General features: G+C 51.0%; 6 protein-coding genes across 6 annotated transcripts; 2 read left to right on the plus strand and 4 right to left on the minus strand.

The window, feature by feature from the left end:
• Positions 1-1,415: 1,415 nt before the first annotated feature.
• FMAN_10187 (uncharacterized protein) lies at positions 1,416-5,194 on the minus strand (the record flags this gene model as incomplete). The annotated part of the gene is made up of 3 exons (XM_041820833.1): positions 1,416-3,226; positions 3,275-3,349; positions 3,406-5,194. The coding sequence occupies 3 exons, from the start codon at positions 5,192-5,194 to the stop codon at positions 1,416-1,418; spliced, it is 3,675 nt and encodes a 1,224-aa protein (XP_041686674.1).
• A 1,462-nt stretch (positions 5,195-6,656) lies between these two features.
• On the plus strand, positions 6,657-7,463 carry FMAN_10188 (uncharacterized protein; the record flags this gene model as incomplete). The annotated part of the gene is made up of 1 exon (XM_041820835.1): positions 6,657-7,463. The coding sequence occupies one exon, from the start codon at positions 6,657-6,659 to the stop codon at positions 7,461-7,463; it is 807 nt and encodes a 268-aa protein (XP_041686675.1).
• Positions 7,464-7,849: 386 nt separating this feature from the next.
• Positions 7,850-8,410, minus strand: FMAN_10189 (putative ribosomal protein L17.e, cytosolic; the record flags this gene model as incomplete). Its single annotated transcript, XM_041820836.1, has 3 exons — positions 7,850-7,945; positions 8,001-8,201; positions 8,264-8,410. The coding sequence occupies 3 exons, from the start codon at positions 8,408-8,410 to the stop codon at positions 7,850-7,852; spliced, it is 444 nt and encodes a 147-aa protein (XP_041686676.1).
• Positions 8,411-8,833: 423 nt separating this feature from the next.
• FMAN_10190 (uncharacterized protein) lies at positions 8,834-10,267 on the minus strand (the record flags this gene model as incomplete). The annotated part of the gene is made up of 1 exon (XM_041820837.1): positions 8,834-10,267. The coding sequence occupies one exon, from the start codon at positions 10,265-10,267 to the stop codon at positions 8,834-8,836; it is 1,434 nt and encodes a 477-aa protein (XP_041686677.1).
• A 355-nt stretch (positions 10,268-10,622) lies between these two features.
• On the plus strand, positions 10,623-11,992 carry FMAN_10191 (putative tRNA-guanine transglycosylase; the record flags this gene model as incomplete). Its single annotated transcript, XM_041820838.1, has 3 exons — positions 10,623-10,688; positions 10,774-11,024; positions 11,077-11,992. The coding sequence occupies 3 exons, from the start codon at positions 10,623-10,625 to the stop codon at positions 11,990-11,992; spliced, it is 1,233 nt and encodes a 410-aa protein (XP_041686678.1).
• A 243-nt stretch (positions 11,993-12,235) lies between these two features.
• FMAN_10192 (uncharacterized protein) lies at positions 12,236-13,401 on the minus strand (the record flags this gene model as incomplete). The annotated part of the gene is made up of 4 exons (XM_041820839.1): positions 12,236-12,537; positions 12,586-12,692; positions 12,745-13,015; positions 13,071-13,401. The coding sequence occupies 4 exons, from the start codon at positions 13,399-13,401 to the stop codon at positions 12,236-12,238; spliced, it is 1,011 nt and encodes a 336-aa protein (XP_041686679.1).
• Between the last annotated feature and the right edge of the window lie 2,629 nt (positions 13,402-16,030).

The following is a 16,030-nucleotide window of genomic DNA, read 5'->3' on the forward strand; positions in this document are numbered from 1 at the left end:
CGAAGGCTTGGAGTGAAGCTTAGAGGCATATAGAGTCTGGCCTCAGAATCGATAGCCGCCGACAGCACCTCGACCATGATAACCGAGCGTAGCCACATACCCCAAGTTCAGGCTGAGAAACATCTGACGCCTCACTTTCCGCCTGAACGTACTGCTGTTTCCCCCGCGCTTCTCTTCATATTCACGTGTTGGAGATGGAGGTACCGGCCCGTCGGTGGAATATGCCACTATCAGGCTCCTGCACAATGAACAAGAAGTACCCTCGAGGCGAGAACAGTCGATGCATGGATGATTTGGCTGAGTTCCGAATGGACGACAGCCGGACCTTCGGGCCCTGCACCTTTTCTGCCGCCTCTTCCCATGCGTCTACACATAGTGCCTAACAACTTGATGGGAATCAGCTATTTGTTGAATCATGAGTGTAGGTCTCTGATACGCGAGATTTTGTGTACAAGTTGTCCTGTGCGTTTCAACGTGGACCATGGCCATCCTTTGCCTGCCGCCGTGACCACGCGATCCAAGTTGAGCATTATTCATCAGGCATTAAGTTAAGCTATCATATCCCTGTGTGCAAGGTATCTTGCTAGTCATTATGAAATCTTTTCCTTTACACTTCCCGATGCTATCAAGGGGTGACCTGACGAACAGATCCTCCTATCACTCCACCCATGGTCACGGAATCCGATGAGTTCACTCGTATTCTTCCTGCTTACACAAACTTCAAATCTCGAAGCTCCAAGACCTCATGCCCACCATCTTCTTTTTTCTGCTACTGTCCCATGTGAATTATGTACCCTTTTAGGTAGCATGCCATGCGCTTTTGCAATACCATCCACCTGTCAAAGTGTCATCCAAGATATGATTTGATGCTCAATTCTCCGCCATATGAAGATCTTGTCGATCGAAGTAACGAAAGACACCGTGCTTCCTTGCGCTTATACAATGTAACTCTCCAAGGCCTGAGTTGTAGCCGGTCAGAGATAGAAACGTGGCCGTGGAACCGCTGCATCGACGGCCGGGCCGTGCCTGAAATAGATGATGTCTCGGATTCATGCGAGACTTTGTTTAACAGAGGCCATCATGGGATTCTCAATGTGTGAGATGCTGAAAGTGAATCTGAGAGGTGACACAGGATAAGACGCATTCGTCGATACCTAACATAGCCTACTGAATCGAACTGCTTTACAACTAACTAAATCTCTCATGTTCCACTCATGTCCTACAGTTTCTTATCTGAGCACACACCTCGCTGCGCATCGTTTCCTTCTCCTCCTGAACCCACCATTCAACGCCTGAGGATACAGCCACGGCCCAACTACCAGTCTTGAACTCATCCTATTATTCGTCGTCGTCATCATCATGGACATCTTTTCCTAGAGATCGCCATCGCCCTCGCTACGCCATCCACAGCTGCACTAGGACTGGCTGTTCCAGCCAACCCAGCTCCGCGGCATGACGCGCCAGATCTTGACCTCTCCACTACGAAGGTCATCAAGCTTGAAGCTCTCTACCTTGACCTTCTTGCTCTCGCGACCTTGCTCCCATGCGCGCACCTTCTTCTTGGTGCCATCCCACTCAGATACTACAGCGACGTGGTCCGGTTTGCCCACCTCGGCGGAATACTTCGCGTGCATAGGACCATGCTTGCCTTGAAACTTGGCGTTGCGGATCGTAATGATGTCGCCAGCACGAATCACGTCGTTCTGTTGAGTTGATGCATTGGCCATGTTTGAATAGACAAGGGCACCGTAGGCACGAGTGCCAACAGGAGGAAGAGCATCCTTATAAGGCTTGAGAAGTTCTAGAACGAGACCTTGAGGAGTGCCGTCCGCGACAACAGAGTCTTTCTTGGCAGCTACAGCCGTCGAGATGTGGCGACCAAATCGCTCATAAAACTCTTCCATCTGATCCTGGCGGAGGGGACGCGGCGGGGGCTCGTGGCGTTGCTCAAGTTGAACATCTGATGCATCGTAAGGGTCGTATCGAATTGTCAAGAAGGTTTGTGAGTAGTCTTGATATAAGATAAAGATTTCGCGAGTTATCGTCGTTTGTTGACCGCCATTGGTAGATGTCGACTCTTCGGCCTCAAAGTAAATATCTTTACGTCCCTGGAGAACGGGAGGTACTTGGTTAGATTGCTTCCACCAGCCACTCTGGATAGCCAGGTCCAAGTCATTCGCAATAAAACCTGACTCCATCGACATTGATGGTCGGTGGACATCCATAGATCGTCTGTTTCCGGCAGCAGCCCTCGAAATGTCTAAAGATTGTCGCCCTGAAGTACGACCTGCTGGCACACCTGGAGGGGGTGGAGGTCTTCGATCTATCGGAGAAGTAACAGATGGCGATTGGGGGAAGATATCCTCCTCTTCAATCTTGGGCGTTCTGGGGGCGTAACCATGTCCTCCAGGAGGTGCTGAATAATTGTACGGATCATAGTCTTCTTCCAGGCGAGGCGACTGAGGCGGCTGAGGAGGAAGTAGACCTGCAGTAGGGGGAGGGGGAGGTGCCGCGCGTGGCACGTCAATAGACTGTCGCTTGTTATCCGCAGGTGGAGGCGGTGGAGGAGCAGCGCGAGGTGTATCAATTGATTGCCGCATATTCTCAGGAGGCGGCTGCGAAGGGACAGGCGGTGGAACAGCTCTGGGGGCCGTGCCTGTGGGAATAGGGGGTGGTAGTTTAGGAGGAGCATCTGAGACTGGCGATAGAATACTGTTATCTTCAAGGCTTGATTCACGGGCGTGTGACTTCAGAGCGTCTTTATGGGGGACTGAAGAAGCAATATCCGTATCGTAATCACCCTCATACTCGGTAAGTTCCTCAGCTTCTTCTTCGCCAGCCTGAGGAGGTCCCCTGGTATGCTGTGCATGAGAGTCTTGGGTGGACTGTCGACGAAGACCACCTGGTGGAGGCGGGGGGGGCGGCCGACTCTGCGCTGGTAGAGCTGGTGCAGACCCTGGAATAGGTGGCGGCAGTCGACTTAATCTATTGCTAGCATTGGATTTAGGAGATGTAGGGCTGAACTCCTCGCGGGTAGGAGACAGTGGTGGCGATCTCGCAGGCAAGTGAGGGGGTTGAACTGGCGGCGGTGCCATAGGAGGAGACCTTGTGGCAGCTACAGGGCCTTCTCGATCGCTATCACGGCCACCAGAGAGCTCATCGCCCGACTGAGATCCTTCGGACTGAGACTTAACATCGGCGGGAGGTGCGGGAGGAGGAGGCCGAGCTGAAACTAATGAGAATTACGATTTTGTTCGAATGGGCGTTAACTTACATTCAGATGGCACAGGAGGGGGTACTCCTCGGCTACCGGGAATAGGAGGAGGCCCTGCTGGATCTCGAGGAGGAACTGTGTGACGGTTAGCATCCAAACTACGGATGATCTTGATATCTGATGGGACATACCCGTAGGTGCAGTGTGAGGAGCGGGAGTAATGTCACCCTCTGCTTCCTCCTCTGCCATCTCTGCATGCTCTGGAACTCGGGGCGGCTGAGACGGCACAGGGGGTGGTGGCGCTCGGGCAGCTGGTTCATGTTCCTCAGGACGGGACGGCTCCTCAGGTTTACTTGAACCGCCAAACCCAGGCAAAGCCATCATAGTGGGAACAGGTGGTGCAGCATGGCTGGTTGGCGATACCTCCTCGACAGTTTCGTCGATCGATGTTCGCTCTGGCTTTGGGGCCTTCTTTTTTTTGGGAGGCGGCGCTGGCGCTGGCATAGGGGCACTAAACATGCCATGGAAACCCATACCACCACTCATCTTGGCCATTCTCGCCCGTAATTCCTCTTTACGCCTGACTTCAGGATCCATTTCCTCCTCTTCTTCCTCTTCCTCGTCCGCTTCCTCGCTATCCTCCTTCCTTGATGTTGGTGCCTCAGGGGGAGGACCTGCGTGTATAGGCAATGCAGGTGCTCGCGGTGCGTTCCTAGTCACACCATCACTATCATCCCGCTCCGCTAAGTCATCATTGCCTTCGGTTGTGTCACCCGCACCAGACATATCCGCCTCATTACCATCGTGGACAGGTTCCACTGCAGGTCCCTTGGAAGACCTACGGCGTGGAGGTGGAGGCATGCGATTTTGTCGTGGCTCGTCCATAGATGTTCTGACCTCAGTATCCTGTGTGTCTCTGCGCTCAAGAGGAGCATGAGGCTCTTGAGGTGAAGCCTCCGCCTCGACCGGAGTATCAATATGCCCAACACTCTCGCGCTTCTTCTGAGGCTTTTTCGGTTTCTCCTTCTTGGCAGCAAGATCGGCATGTCGTGCCGCTTGCTCCTGCTGCTGCTTCTGAAGCAGTGCAATGCGCTCCTTTAAACTTGTAGGCTTAGGTTGATCTTCATCTTCGCCACCCTGACCTTCACTTGGCACAAGTCCGGCCCTCTCGGCCTGTCCTTGGGTTTCTGCCTCCCGCTCCTTGATTTCAGGGTCCTCATCGCGCCGGTACATCTTGGCGGTTGGGGTCTGCTGCGGTGGAGGTATGAAAGCATTGCGACTGGGAGGTGGAGCCACAAACGGCTTCTTTATAAAACCTGTACCGGAGCCAGCCAGACCACTTGGCTTAAAGGGCGCAACAGGAGGCGCTGCGGGCTTGTTAAACGCCGCAATGCGATCCTTGAACGAGCTAGCAGGAGGCTTCTCTGCCTTGGGGGGAGGCCCGGAGGGCTTGGGCTTTGGCGAAGCGGCAGCCGGAGCTTGAGGAGCGGGGGCTGGAGGCTCGGGTTTAGGAACTGCAACAGGCGGGGGAGCTGTAGCCTGAACGGGTTCGGCGGGCTTTGAAGTAACAGGCTCCGGGATGGCCGGGGCAGCCGGTTCGGGAGCCGACTGCTTATGTATGGGTTCATGGGCTTCTTCGATCTCGGGCTCAGGTTCGGGCGCGGGGATTGAAGGAGCCTCTTGTTGAACAGGCGGCGGTGGGGGAGAAGCGATATCTTCGGCGGGTTGAGCAGGTTCGGGCTCTTTCTTAGTACGGGTTCGAGCTGGACGAGGAGGTGCAGTAGGCTCAAACTTCTCGACAAAGTTTCGAGGGAAAATACCCTCTTGCTTCACGCCGTGGTCGTCGACATATTCCCCGCCATACCAGTCGGCGTCCTCCTCATCAGTAACAGTGATGACCTGGCCGATACTAAAGTTGAGGTCGTCCTCATGAGGCGATGAGTACTCGTAAATGGCCTTGACTCTGAATGGCACGGCCATTTTTGCTGGTGATTGATCCTCTGGAAGCTCTCTTGCAGGACAAACGCTGCCCGAGGCTGGGATCAAAGCTTCTCTGGGCGTGTGGCTGTATGGAGCAACAAGGTTATAGTACGTGGATTAGGTAGTCGTAGGCTAGTAGGTCAACAGCTTTGCTTGCTTGCTTGCTCGCTTGATTGAGTGTGGGGCACGACAGGGGGGCGTCGTCAGCCTGTGGGATCAAGTGAGGCGGGGGAGGATATAGCGATGAGTTGTTTGAAGGCGCAGTCTATGTAGGAAGGCGATTGCTCGGTTTTTAATATGCGATAGGAAGTATTAAGTGGGAATGGATGCTCGGATCCTCAAGAGGAAAAGCATGAGAGAGAGATGAGATGCAGGTTGCAAGGAGGAGGGTGGTGTTTAGCGGAGCATAGGCCTGGAGCTGGGGCGTTTGTCGACGTCAGCGCTATGAGCCCGTCACTCCGTCCATCTCACGGCTAAAAGTGTTAGGCGCGTGGATGATGGTACTTCCAGTTTAGCTGTTAGGGAAGTTTCCAGTTCAGATATAGTCTGTTGATGCCTAGTTCCGATGATGGTCGGTCATGACTATCACGATAAGACTTACGTTTCTTCAGGGAGTGAATGGCAGTGATGTAAGACAGGCAACAACAGAGCCTACAAAATTGGGGAAGCAATCACGAGTTGATTTTGGGTGCATTGGCTTCGCATTGTGCTTTATCTTTAATTCGCGGCGTCGTACGTTAGTTATCTCTTACTATGGCCGAAGAGTCCGAAACGAGTGCTGAAGGCATGACAACATGGGGTAGCTAGTAGAAACACTGGCTGGGCTTCTAAAACAAACTAGCCAATTGTCCATGCGTTGTATCAAGCATGATGATGATGAACAAACACTGGCCTGTCATACTTTGAAACCATTGTTTATGCCGTTTCTGTCATATAAATGCAACCAGATGAAAAAAGTGACTGATGACTGCTCTTTGTTTGTGCTACGGAGTACAGTGCATCATCATACCTTAGGGATCCATGATGGAGACTCGATTCTTGTTTGATTGGTTGACTGGACTTTTCAATATCCCGAGGCCGCCATTAAAACATTCACTACCAGGCTACATTCAGCACTAACCTACCTACATTCGTTATTTTGTCATCAGCTGATAGGGTCCAATTGTTCTTCTGGCAGTCAGTCAGTCTCCCCTCCTTCAGTGGATTGCCACTTGTTAAACAGAAGCCCTCGGGGAGCAAGAAAACTCAAGACTTAAAAAAGAAGGTGCTAAAATAAACTTAGTAAAAAGTCCCTTAAATTTAGGCTAGATTTACCTAAATAATTTTATCCTTTAGGGTCAAGGTCTTGAGTTTTCTTTCCTCCCCTAGAGAAGCAGACGTTGCGGGGCACAGGGTCATTTCTGGATCTTTCTGAGCTCCAAATTCGAGTTGCCTTTTCTCAAGACCATAATACTCATTAATCATGGCCTCAACATCCAAACAACCCCCAAAGGGTATTCTCAAGAAGCCCAAGTCTATCAAAGAACGAAATGCCGACCCCAGAGAAATCGCCATAGAGCATGCCAAGATCATCCAACATCGTAAAGACTTGGAAGCAGAAATACTCGATAGCTTGGTCCTCCTCTCCGAATACCCTCTCGTCCGCGAACAACCTTATAACGCCTCCAATCCTTCTCCATCTGATATCGCCGACTTTAAGGCTCATGTGCGACTCTTTCAACCTTCAGACTACGACGACCTCGTAATCGAGCGCAATGTGAACGACCTTTGCGGTTACACCCTCTGCTCGCGACCACGAAGGAATACGGGTCCGGGCGGTCAATGGAAGATTTCCAACGGGAATATCATGAAGCGTGAGGACCTAGAAAAATGGTGCTCCAACCAGTGCGCTCGTCGCGCTCTTTATGTCAAGGTGCAGCTTAACGAGACAGCTGCCTGGGAGCGGGCAGGTATCCCAGATATTGAGATCGACTTACTCGACGAGGACAAATCGAAGGAAACGGAGGTTGACCGAGCTGCCCGAGAGCTTGGTCAGCTTAAGCTCGAAGAGCAAAGACAAGCAGCTCGAGATGAGGCCGCCCTTGCTCTTGAGCGGGGTGAACCAGATGCATCGCAAAGCAAGAGCAAGAAGATGAATATCACACTGAAGGAGAATGATCCTAAAGCGCCACCCGCTGCGCCTGACAAACCAGAAGTCTACGATGACGAGCATTTACTCGTTGAGGGCTACAGAACAAAACTCAACCTGGAGGATAAGAAGAAAGATTGATGAAGTCATGTTTTGGTGTGTGTAGCATTTATTCGTAGGATAGGCGTTGGGCGACTTTTGTATCATAAACAGGGCCATAATAAGGATAGGAAGATACCCCATCATGACACTACCAGATACTGGTCGCATCGACGTAGACAACATCACAGTCCCTCGACTCAGTCCCTGAAGCGTGCGAACTGGCCTTGGACAAGGTCATATTCACAGAAGCGAGTAGAGTAATTGGCGATCAAGCGTCATCTCTGGAGACATCCAGAGAATCAGCGACACCTTGGGGGGTCGAAAGATCTTTCTTTGAGACCTATGTACTCACTGTCCTAAGACGCCAAGTAGTAAAACCCTGTAAATGCCAGACACCCATCATAATAATCCCAAATACCAATTTTTTAGTCGCGGCGAGGGCGGTCGCCATATCGTCGTCCACCACGCTCGGGAACCTGCTGCTGAGTGACGGGGATGACGTTGACGGGAATAGACTCGAACTGCACTCATTGTTAACATCTTGTCCATTGTGTTCAATATCGCAAGGGCACATACGCCAAGGTGCTTGAGGAGATCCTTGGTCTCGCCATCGACGTCGAGCTGGCCGCTCTCGGAGTTCTGGGTGAAGTCCAGAGCAGAGACCTCAGGAACGTACTGATCCTTGCGCTCACGCTCCTCCTCCTGAAGCTTGAAGGAGATACCGCGGACGGGTCCACGCTGAATTCGCTTCATCAAGTGGGTAGTGTAGCCGGCAATCTATAACAACCCTGGATTAGTCGCTGCCCTCGGTTGTTCTTCGTCGAGCCGGTATTTCTAACCTTGTTGCGGAGGCGCTTGGAAGCAATGATAGCGATCTCATCACAGATACGCTTGTTGGTCTCGAAGTCCAGGGTGAGCTTGGGGTAGTAACGCTCAATGATGACCTTGGCGGACTTCTTGACAGTCTTGGTGCGAACGCGACCCATTTTGGCGGTATTGGACTGTTGGACGTTGGGCGATAGGTTTGAAGAAAGTCGCTGGTGTGAGATTTCCGCTACAGCTAGAATTTTGGTGTTGAGTGGGTGGGTCGCTCCTTCCTCGAATTTCTAACCCTAAGCAAAATCACGTGTGTGTGTAGCGAACCATTCCTGCTTAGATAATACCCAGACCTCAGAATCGATCTGCTACATTACTGGTCCAAAACGTTATGCATTTATGCAAACTTGCATCCGTTTTCATAATAGTTATGTTTGAATGTGCAGGTCTTCATGACAGACCAACAGATGTAACTTGGGTAATTGCTTCAATTCTATTTGTACAGTTGTTTAGTACATATTTTCTCTAGATATCAGAGAAATTAAATGACATTGATATACATCGCCTCAGCCCTCATCCATAACCCATGCACTTTATTGCTGGTTGTCGTTATCAAGGCCGTAGTTCTTGGAGCTGCTCAGAGCATCCTTCTCGGGAGTAGAAGCAGTCCCATCACCAATAAGCTCATTAGCGACACGCTCGGCTCGCCAAGGGTCAGCTTCTTCACTCGTTTTCTTGAGTGTTTGCTTTGTCGCATTGTACACTTTAGCACGGCCCTGAGCTTCTCTAGCAACAAGTTGGGCCTCAGTGTTAGCCTCTCGGAGTTGCAGCACGACCTTTCCACTAGGGTCGACTGTTGCAGTCTCGGGGCTAACATATGCCTTGGCACCACCAAAGGTTGTTGTGTCAAGGTGCGTAATGCCAGTGAGCATCTTCTTGTTCTGCGAAACCCTTTGACGGGAGTCTCTGGTGTTGAACTCGTTGTCTCCTGGGGGTGAGTCGGCCACGAAACCACCAACACCAAGTTTGGCAGGTGAGGGGCCTTGCCTGGGGTAAACTACTCGAGAGAGCACGGGAGTGCGTTGTTTCTGAGGTCCGTAGACAGGGTGGTTCTCCATGTAGGAGTTTGTCCTCAGATAACTAATGCCAGCCGATGGGTGGCTAGGAGGAGGTCCAGACTTTCCGTAAGGGCTCTCAGCAGCCGCATTGTCTCCAGCGGCGAGGAAGGTCTGGATAATGCCAACAGGCTGACCAAGAGGAGCAAGATCAAGGAACTTGGAGACCAGGCCATATAGTGTAGCACGATCACTTCGCAGAGAGCGCACATAGTCTGTAAACTGATCCTCAGTGATGTCTTTAGCCCGGATTCGGTCTGGCGCAGTCTTGCCCTGTTCCATGGCAGCTGTGGCTCGTTTGGAGTTTAGAGACTCAGCAAGTCTCATTTTGAGCAGCTGTCTGAACTCAGCTCGCTTAGGTCGTACTTTTTTGTTGAGATATTCGATAAAAGCACCCTCAGTCATCCTAGCCAGCCATGGTCCTCTGAACTTCCATCGCTTATCATCAACTCGTCCTTGACGATACTCGGTAAAATCGAGGTCCTCCTCAAATACGGATTTTCGCCAAGCATCATTCCTCACAGATATGCCGCTTCTCTCGTTTCCTTTGGGGATCGAAAGGGGAATTCGCATTTCCTGGAACTTCTCGAGAGAAAGAGTATGGTCGGCAGCAGAGGCGAAATCAGTGACACTCTCGATAGAATCGACCTGGTTGACTCGGATCAAGGGTGTTGAGCTCGTTAAGGTGGACTTGAGAGGAAATGGTCGCTTGAAACCCCAGTCGCCCTTTTCCCGGGACGAAAGAGGAGACGTAATGGACTGGTGCTGCGGGTATTGTCGTGTCATCGTGGGAGACTTGTGATCGCCAATGTGCAAGTTTGTCGACTGAGGCTCAGGTAACGGCTTTGGGAGGGAGAATAGTCGAGAAGATCTCAACAATGCCCCTCCGGGCGAAACAGCGCGAGAGCTCATTTCGACTCGGAGACCGTTTGGCGAGCTCAATTGGCTTGCCCTTCTGGTATCTTCGTGACGAGCAGTACCTGGACGTATAGCTGAAGTCGACGAAAATTCGCTGGAGGTTGAAGCTTGGGCGGGATCTACCGATAATGGCCCGGACGGCGCATCATTGGCCAATCAGCTCAGCGCTTCGCTCTTCATCTGACAGTGCTGAGCCCCACTGAAACCCTGTCTCTCATTGATACAACTTCCATTTTATTGAAAAACCCAGTCAAGCGACTAACACGACGAAGAGCAGAGGAGCGTTTTATTATTTCTCTTCTTCTGTTGTGGCACATCTGGGCTAAAGCAGATGCAAGCTATCAAGAGAATGGCGTCGTCATCAAACATTTACAAGTCACCTGCCTTGACGCACGAGCTTGTCGCAAAATGCTCCGTGAGTCTCACAGTGGTGATAGCTTCACTTAGCTGTTGAAGCCAGGGTCGAGGGGTCTAAGACTAATTCACATATTTCAACGTAGACAACAAGAGCTCGGGCATCAATATTGACTCTTCCTCATGGCGTCGTACAACTTCCCATGTTTATGCCTGTTGCAACTCAAGCGTCTCTAAAGGGCATCACCCCTGAACAGCTTGAAGAGACTGGTTGCCGTTTATGTCTAAACAACACCTATCACCTCGGCTTGAAACCAGGACAAGAGGTCTTAGATGCCATAGGCGGAGCGCATAAGCTTCAAGGATGGAACCACAACATTCTGACTGACAGTGGAGGGCAAGTTTCCCTCTACAAGGGTGAGAAATCCCAGGCTAACGTTAACTTCTAGATTCCAAATGGTCAGTTTGTTAAAGCTTGCAACTATTACTGAGAAAGGTGTCGAATTTCTGAGCCCGCATGATGGAACACCCATGTTACTCACACCTGAGCATTCCATGTCACTGCAAAACAGCATCGGCAGCGACATTATGATGCAACTGGACGATGTCCTTGTCACAACCTCGCCTGACAAAGCACGTATGCGCGAGGCCATGGAGCGAAGTGTGCGATGGTTGGATCGATGCATCGCAGCTCACAAGAAACCAGAGTCTCAAAATCTCTTCTGCATTATTCAGGGAGGTCTCGATCTCGATATGCGGCGAGAATGCTGTCGCGAGATGTTGGCTCGCGATACCCCGGGCATTGCCATTGGTGGGCTGAGTGGTGGTGAGGCCAAGGCTGATTATTGCAGAGTTGTAGCAGCTTGCACAGAACTGCTTCCTGACCTGAAGCCGCGATACGTCATGGGCATTGGCTACCCTGAAGATCTGGTGGTGAGTGTTGCGCTAGGAGCCGACATGTTCGATTGTGTGTGGCCAACAAGGACAGCCCGATTTGGCAATGCAGTCACAAAGCATGGCGTCTTGAACATCCGTAACAAGAAATACGCTACTGATTTCGGGCCTGTCGAGGAGGGTTGCAACTGCATGGTCTGCAAGCCAAAAGCTGATGGAGGGATGGGTGTCACTCGAGCATTTGTCCACCACAACGCCTCAAAAGAGACGGTGGCGGCGCACCTGCTGACCATTCACAATGTCTACTATCAATTGAACCTTATGCGACAAATCAGGGAGGCCATTATGGAGGATCGATTCCCTACATTCGTGCGACAGTTCTTTGCTTGGCTTTATGCGGATAAAACAGAGTATCCTGAATGGGCAGTTGGGGCATTGAAGGGGGTCAACATCGATTTGACAACGGAATAGAAGCATACACAGCAATCAAAAGGCGTTGGTTAAAAAGTGAATTATGAATAATGAATATGATTCTATATACGAAGGCGCTTCAAATGCCAAGGATATCCTGATAAGACTGCGCATTGTTCATGAGTTTCCCTACAGCACTTCATTAAATAACCCGGATAAGTCGTTAGATCCACCACGTCTTGTCGGAACTGAGAGCTCGTGAATAAGCTTCATCGATTCTCGGTTTAATCGTCATAAGCGCCCTTACAGAGCAATAGCCAGAGCAGCAACGGCAGCGAGGACAGCGCCGAAGCCGACACGGGCGGAAGAAGCACTGTTACTGCTGTCGGTGCTGGAAGGCTGAGCAGGAACAGTGACTGTGACGGGTTCATTGTTCTGCTCGCTAGTGGAGGCATCGTCGCCAGAGGCTCCAGTTTGGCGAGAGCCGGAGTCCTCGGTGGTGTTGGCCTCGTCGGTCTCGCTGGACCCAGAGTCTTGAGTGCGAGTGACAGAGGGGGAGCAAACGTCGTCGAAGCGGTCGCAGAAAGTAGCAAGGTTCTTGGCGACTATTGTCGGGTTAGTCTGGGCTCAGATCGTTTCAGAGAGACACATACCAGAGTAGGCGGTCTTGGGCTCGCCAGTTCGGGCCCAGTCAGCGCAAGTGGAAGCATACTTGTCGAGCTCATCGGTCCAGGTTCGGCGGGAGCCAGAGCCACGGCAGCTTACAAAATGTTAGCATGTGTCAATTTCCACTATTTAAGTGAATAACTTACCAGTAGCACTCGGCCTGCTCTCTGGGAGGAAGCTCAGTGAATTGGCGATCCTCAGCTGTGCATGAAGTGAAGATATCGAGCATGTACAAACAGGCTGCAGCGTATGTCTGCTCAGCAGGGCTGGTAGCGGAAGTAATGGTGGAGAGATCTTCATCATCTGAGGTTGCTGTAGGAAGGCTACCGCTGGCAGAACCACCAGAACCGCCAGAGCCACCAGAGCCACCGGTACATTTGGCGTTCAATCTGCAAGCGCTGTACAGAGTGCCATAAGCTAAAACAGCTTGTTAGCACATTTCCTTGCTCTCACGACCAGAAGGAAGACTCACCTTCGTATTGAGAGGTGTTCTCAGGAGCCTCATCCTCGAGGTAGTTGGAGCAGACAGAGTAAAGAGGAGCAGCGTTACTGCTTCCATCACAGCATGCGCAAGCAACGAGGGCTGAAGGATCAGCAGTCGCAGCAGCGTCGAGACCACCAACAGAAGAAACACAGTCCTGGACAATTCCTACAGCTTGCTGGCAGGTCGAGTATTCGGGGTCGGTAGGGTTGATGGCGTTGTTCTGGAAGACATGAGGACCCAAACCGAGGGCAGCAAAAGGCATCGATGTGATCTGGGCAGCGGCGCCGCTGGCCAGGACGGAGAGAACAGCACCCTTCATTGTGAGGATTGAATAATCGAGATATGAAACTGGTGAGAGTCGAATGTCTTGACACAATGTTAGGGGTCGATGCCAGGTCCAGGCAAGACAGTGACTCCTACAGATGAATACTAGTATGAGCGAAAAGCAGCAATTCCTTCAAAAAACAATCCTCGGGGACGAAGGGCCGACAGTCGGGCATTTATTCACGACGCCAACCTGAGCTGAACAGAGCTTCCCTTTTCCTTTCCAGGGTCGGCTCATCGCCTCGCTCCATTGACAAACACAGACTCTGGACACACAGGACGCTAGGAAGCTTGCGGACAGGGTGATGAGCTAGCTCCGGGCTTCACGCAGCCACGAGGCAGAGTCTACAGGTGTTCTGGGGCCAAGACGACCAATTAGCAAGGGCGCCATGGTGCGGCTGAGATGTGATTAGCAGGATCCCTCTGAATTGCACGCAGAAATTTGGTGGTCAACGTCCGTCGCCTCTTAGACGCAGAGTCGCAACGGGACGGACGCTGGAGGCAGACCAGGGGTGCCCTGCAACTGGGGACGATTCACGAAAGAGGAGTGGAGGAAAAAGCCACTCGGGTTGAGATGTCCTCTGAGCTAGCCCAGATAAAGTCGACAAGGCTTTGCAAGGGCTTCAGGTGGCTCCAGCAAAAGGACCCCAGCTCGTCCACCCAAGGACGTTGAAGGTCAGGACGATGAGAGTCTGGGAGAGATTGCAATGCCGGTTTCCGCTCGCATTGTCTGGGCAGACGTAAAAAATGTGTTGAATCCATAGGCTTGGCAAAATCAAGGGTATCAATTTGCTAATGCTGTGTCTCCTCGCAGAAACAGAGAAGTGTAAGGGGCCCGCATCGCACAGCATCTTTTGGCGTTTTTGCGAGCGCATCGTTGGATGTAGAGCCTGAAGGGTGTACGCCCCTGCCGGTGGGCAGATTATGGCTGCATAACTAGCATCAGATATCGACGAGTACGAACTATTACTCAGTGGCTTGATCTGAGGAGAGCATTCCAAGATCAGCCTTGATCCAGATTCAAAGCTTCCTTCAGCTTTCATACCAGCCTATGTCATAGATCCAGAAAAGAAATTCCTCGGCCTGAAAGCTGGTATGGATAGACATGACCTCGTAAATCGCTCAGCCCTGTTTGTGATGCAAGGCACTAACTATGTATGTATTTAACCATTTAGTCATAACGGGAAGTTTATTTTAAAGCTCATTTTGTTGCTGACCACTAACAAGGAGGTAGTACGGATACTCGGAGCTCATTTTTAGATCAGAGGCGGTTGCTTGCAGCATGTCACTCACTCTCAATTCAATCTATTGAAGCCTAATCGGAGTTGTCGGCATCTCAGCCCTCCATATCGTTTGAATGTCTGCAAGCTGGGTTGAGAACAGACAGACAGCGGCTTTCATCCGCATCCCAGCGTATGTAGTAGCGCATCCTTCAAAGCGCCCGACCAAGCGGAAACAAAGTCAGCCTAGCGAAAGAGACAGGACCGTCGATAGTGGGCCAGAAATGTCTCGGCAACATGGGGCGATTGGGATTGGGGTTCATTTTAAATGTGAGGGGTCTAGTTGTCGAGGGCCACGAGACACGAGGGACCTTGATTGAAGAAGGAATGAATTTCCGTGACTGGAGAAAACTCGCTGTCTTTGTTAGCGGTGAGTCCAACGTTTCGTTTCTTGCTCGCCCAGGTTACTCAGTTGAGCTTGGGTCAACGCATCCATGTCACTCTGTCTGGGCTTGGGCTTGAGTGCATACATACATACATGAGCTCTACAGCCGTGATTCTAGACTTGGCCGACACAACGACAAACTGCTATCCATTTAATGGTGTCTGTGAGATTGTGTCATTGGCAACCATTTGATCTCGTATTCTTAGGCCGTTGGCTCCAAATATTGGGATTGAATGGTCAGCTCTTTGTTTGTTGGACATTCAGCTGATAATCAAGCATGTTGATTAGCTTCGATCAAGATCTGGTAGGTAATTTATCGCTGACTTTAATTTATCTGATCCCCCAGAGCTTCCGAACCAACAGTCTAAGCACATGCCTTCAGAACAGAAACCAACAATCTACGGAGTACACACGGATATAAGTCCTGGGTACGCGCTGCTACTACGGAGTATGAAACTTTGACATCTGCAATATGTGAATCACTATATGTTATATAGATCTTATTATTATTCTTGACGAGATAAATATTATGCCCTAGTATGATCTTATAGTCAGAGAGCGCACAGCAGTCGGAATTCGACTAGTTTGCTGCGACAAATATTCAGGGGGTTGATGAGCTGTTACCGTAACTACGGATACCTGCCTGTCTTTTCAATCTGGTCATTTTGTATGTACGTATTCCGCTCACGACAGACTTTGCTGTGGGTTGAAAGACCCGAGAAATTTCTCCTTAATGTCGCTATAACAAAACACAATCTCGCTCAGTTATCTGCTCTATTTCTTATAAACGTCGTGAACCCCTCCAATTGGAGGTACGGAGCTCACTGTTATTTACTAGCACGCCTAATGCGGTAATATCCAAAACAGAACAGCGTCATAAACTTCAACCACGTGACCCCAACGCGTTACTCCAGACGCGATCTGGTCCCTGAACAAGGGGGCAAAGACGTCACCCCGCT

The sequence above is a fragment of the Fusarium mangiferae genome (genome assembly GCF_900044065.1).
Source record: "Fusarium mangiferae strain MRC7560 genome assembly, contig: FMAN_scaffold011, whole genome shotgun sequence".
In the NCBI taxonomy this organism is placed as follows: Eukaryota; Fungi; Ascomycota; class Sordariomycetes; order Hypocreales; family Nectriaceae; genus Fusarium; species Fusarium mangiferae.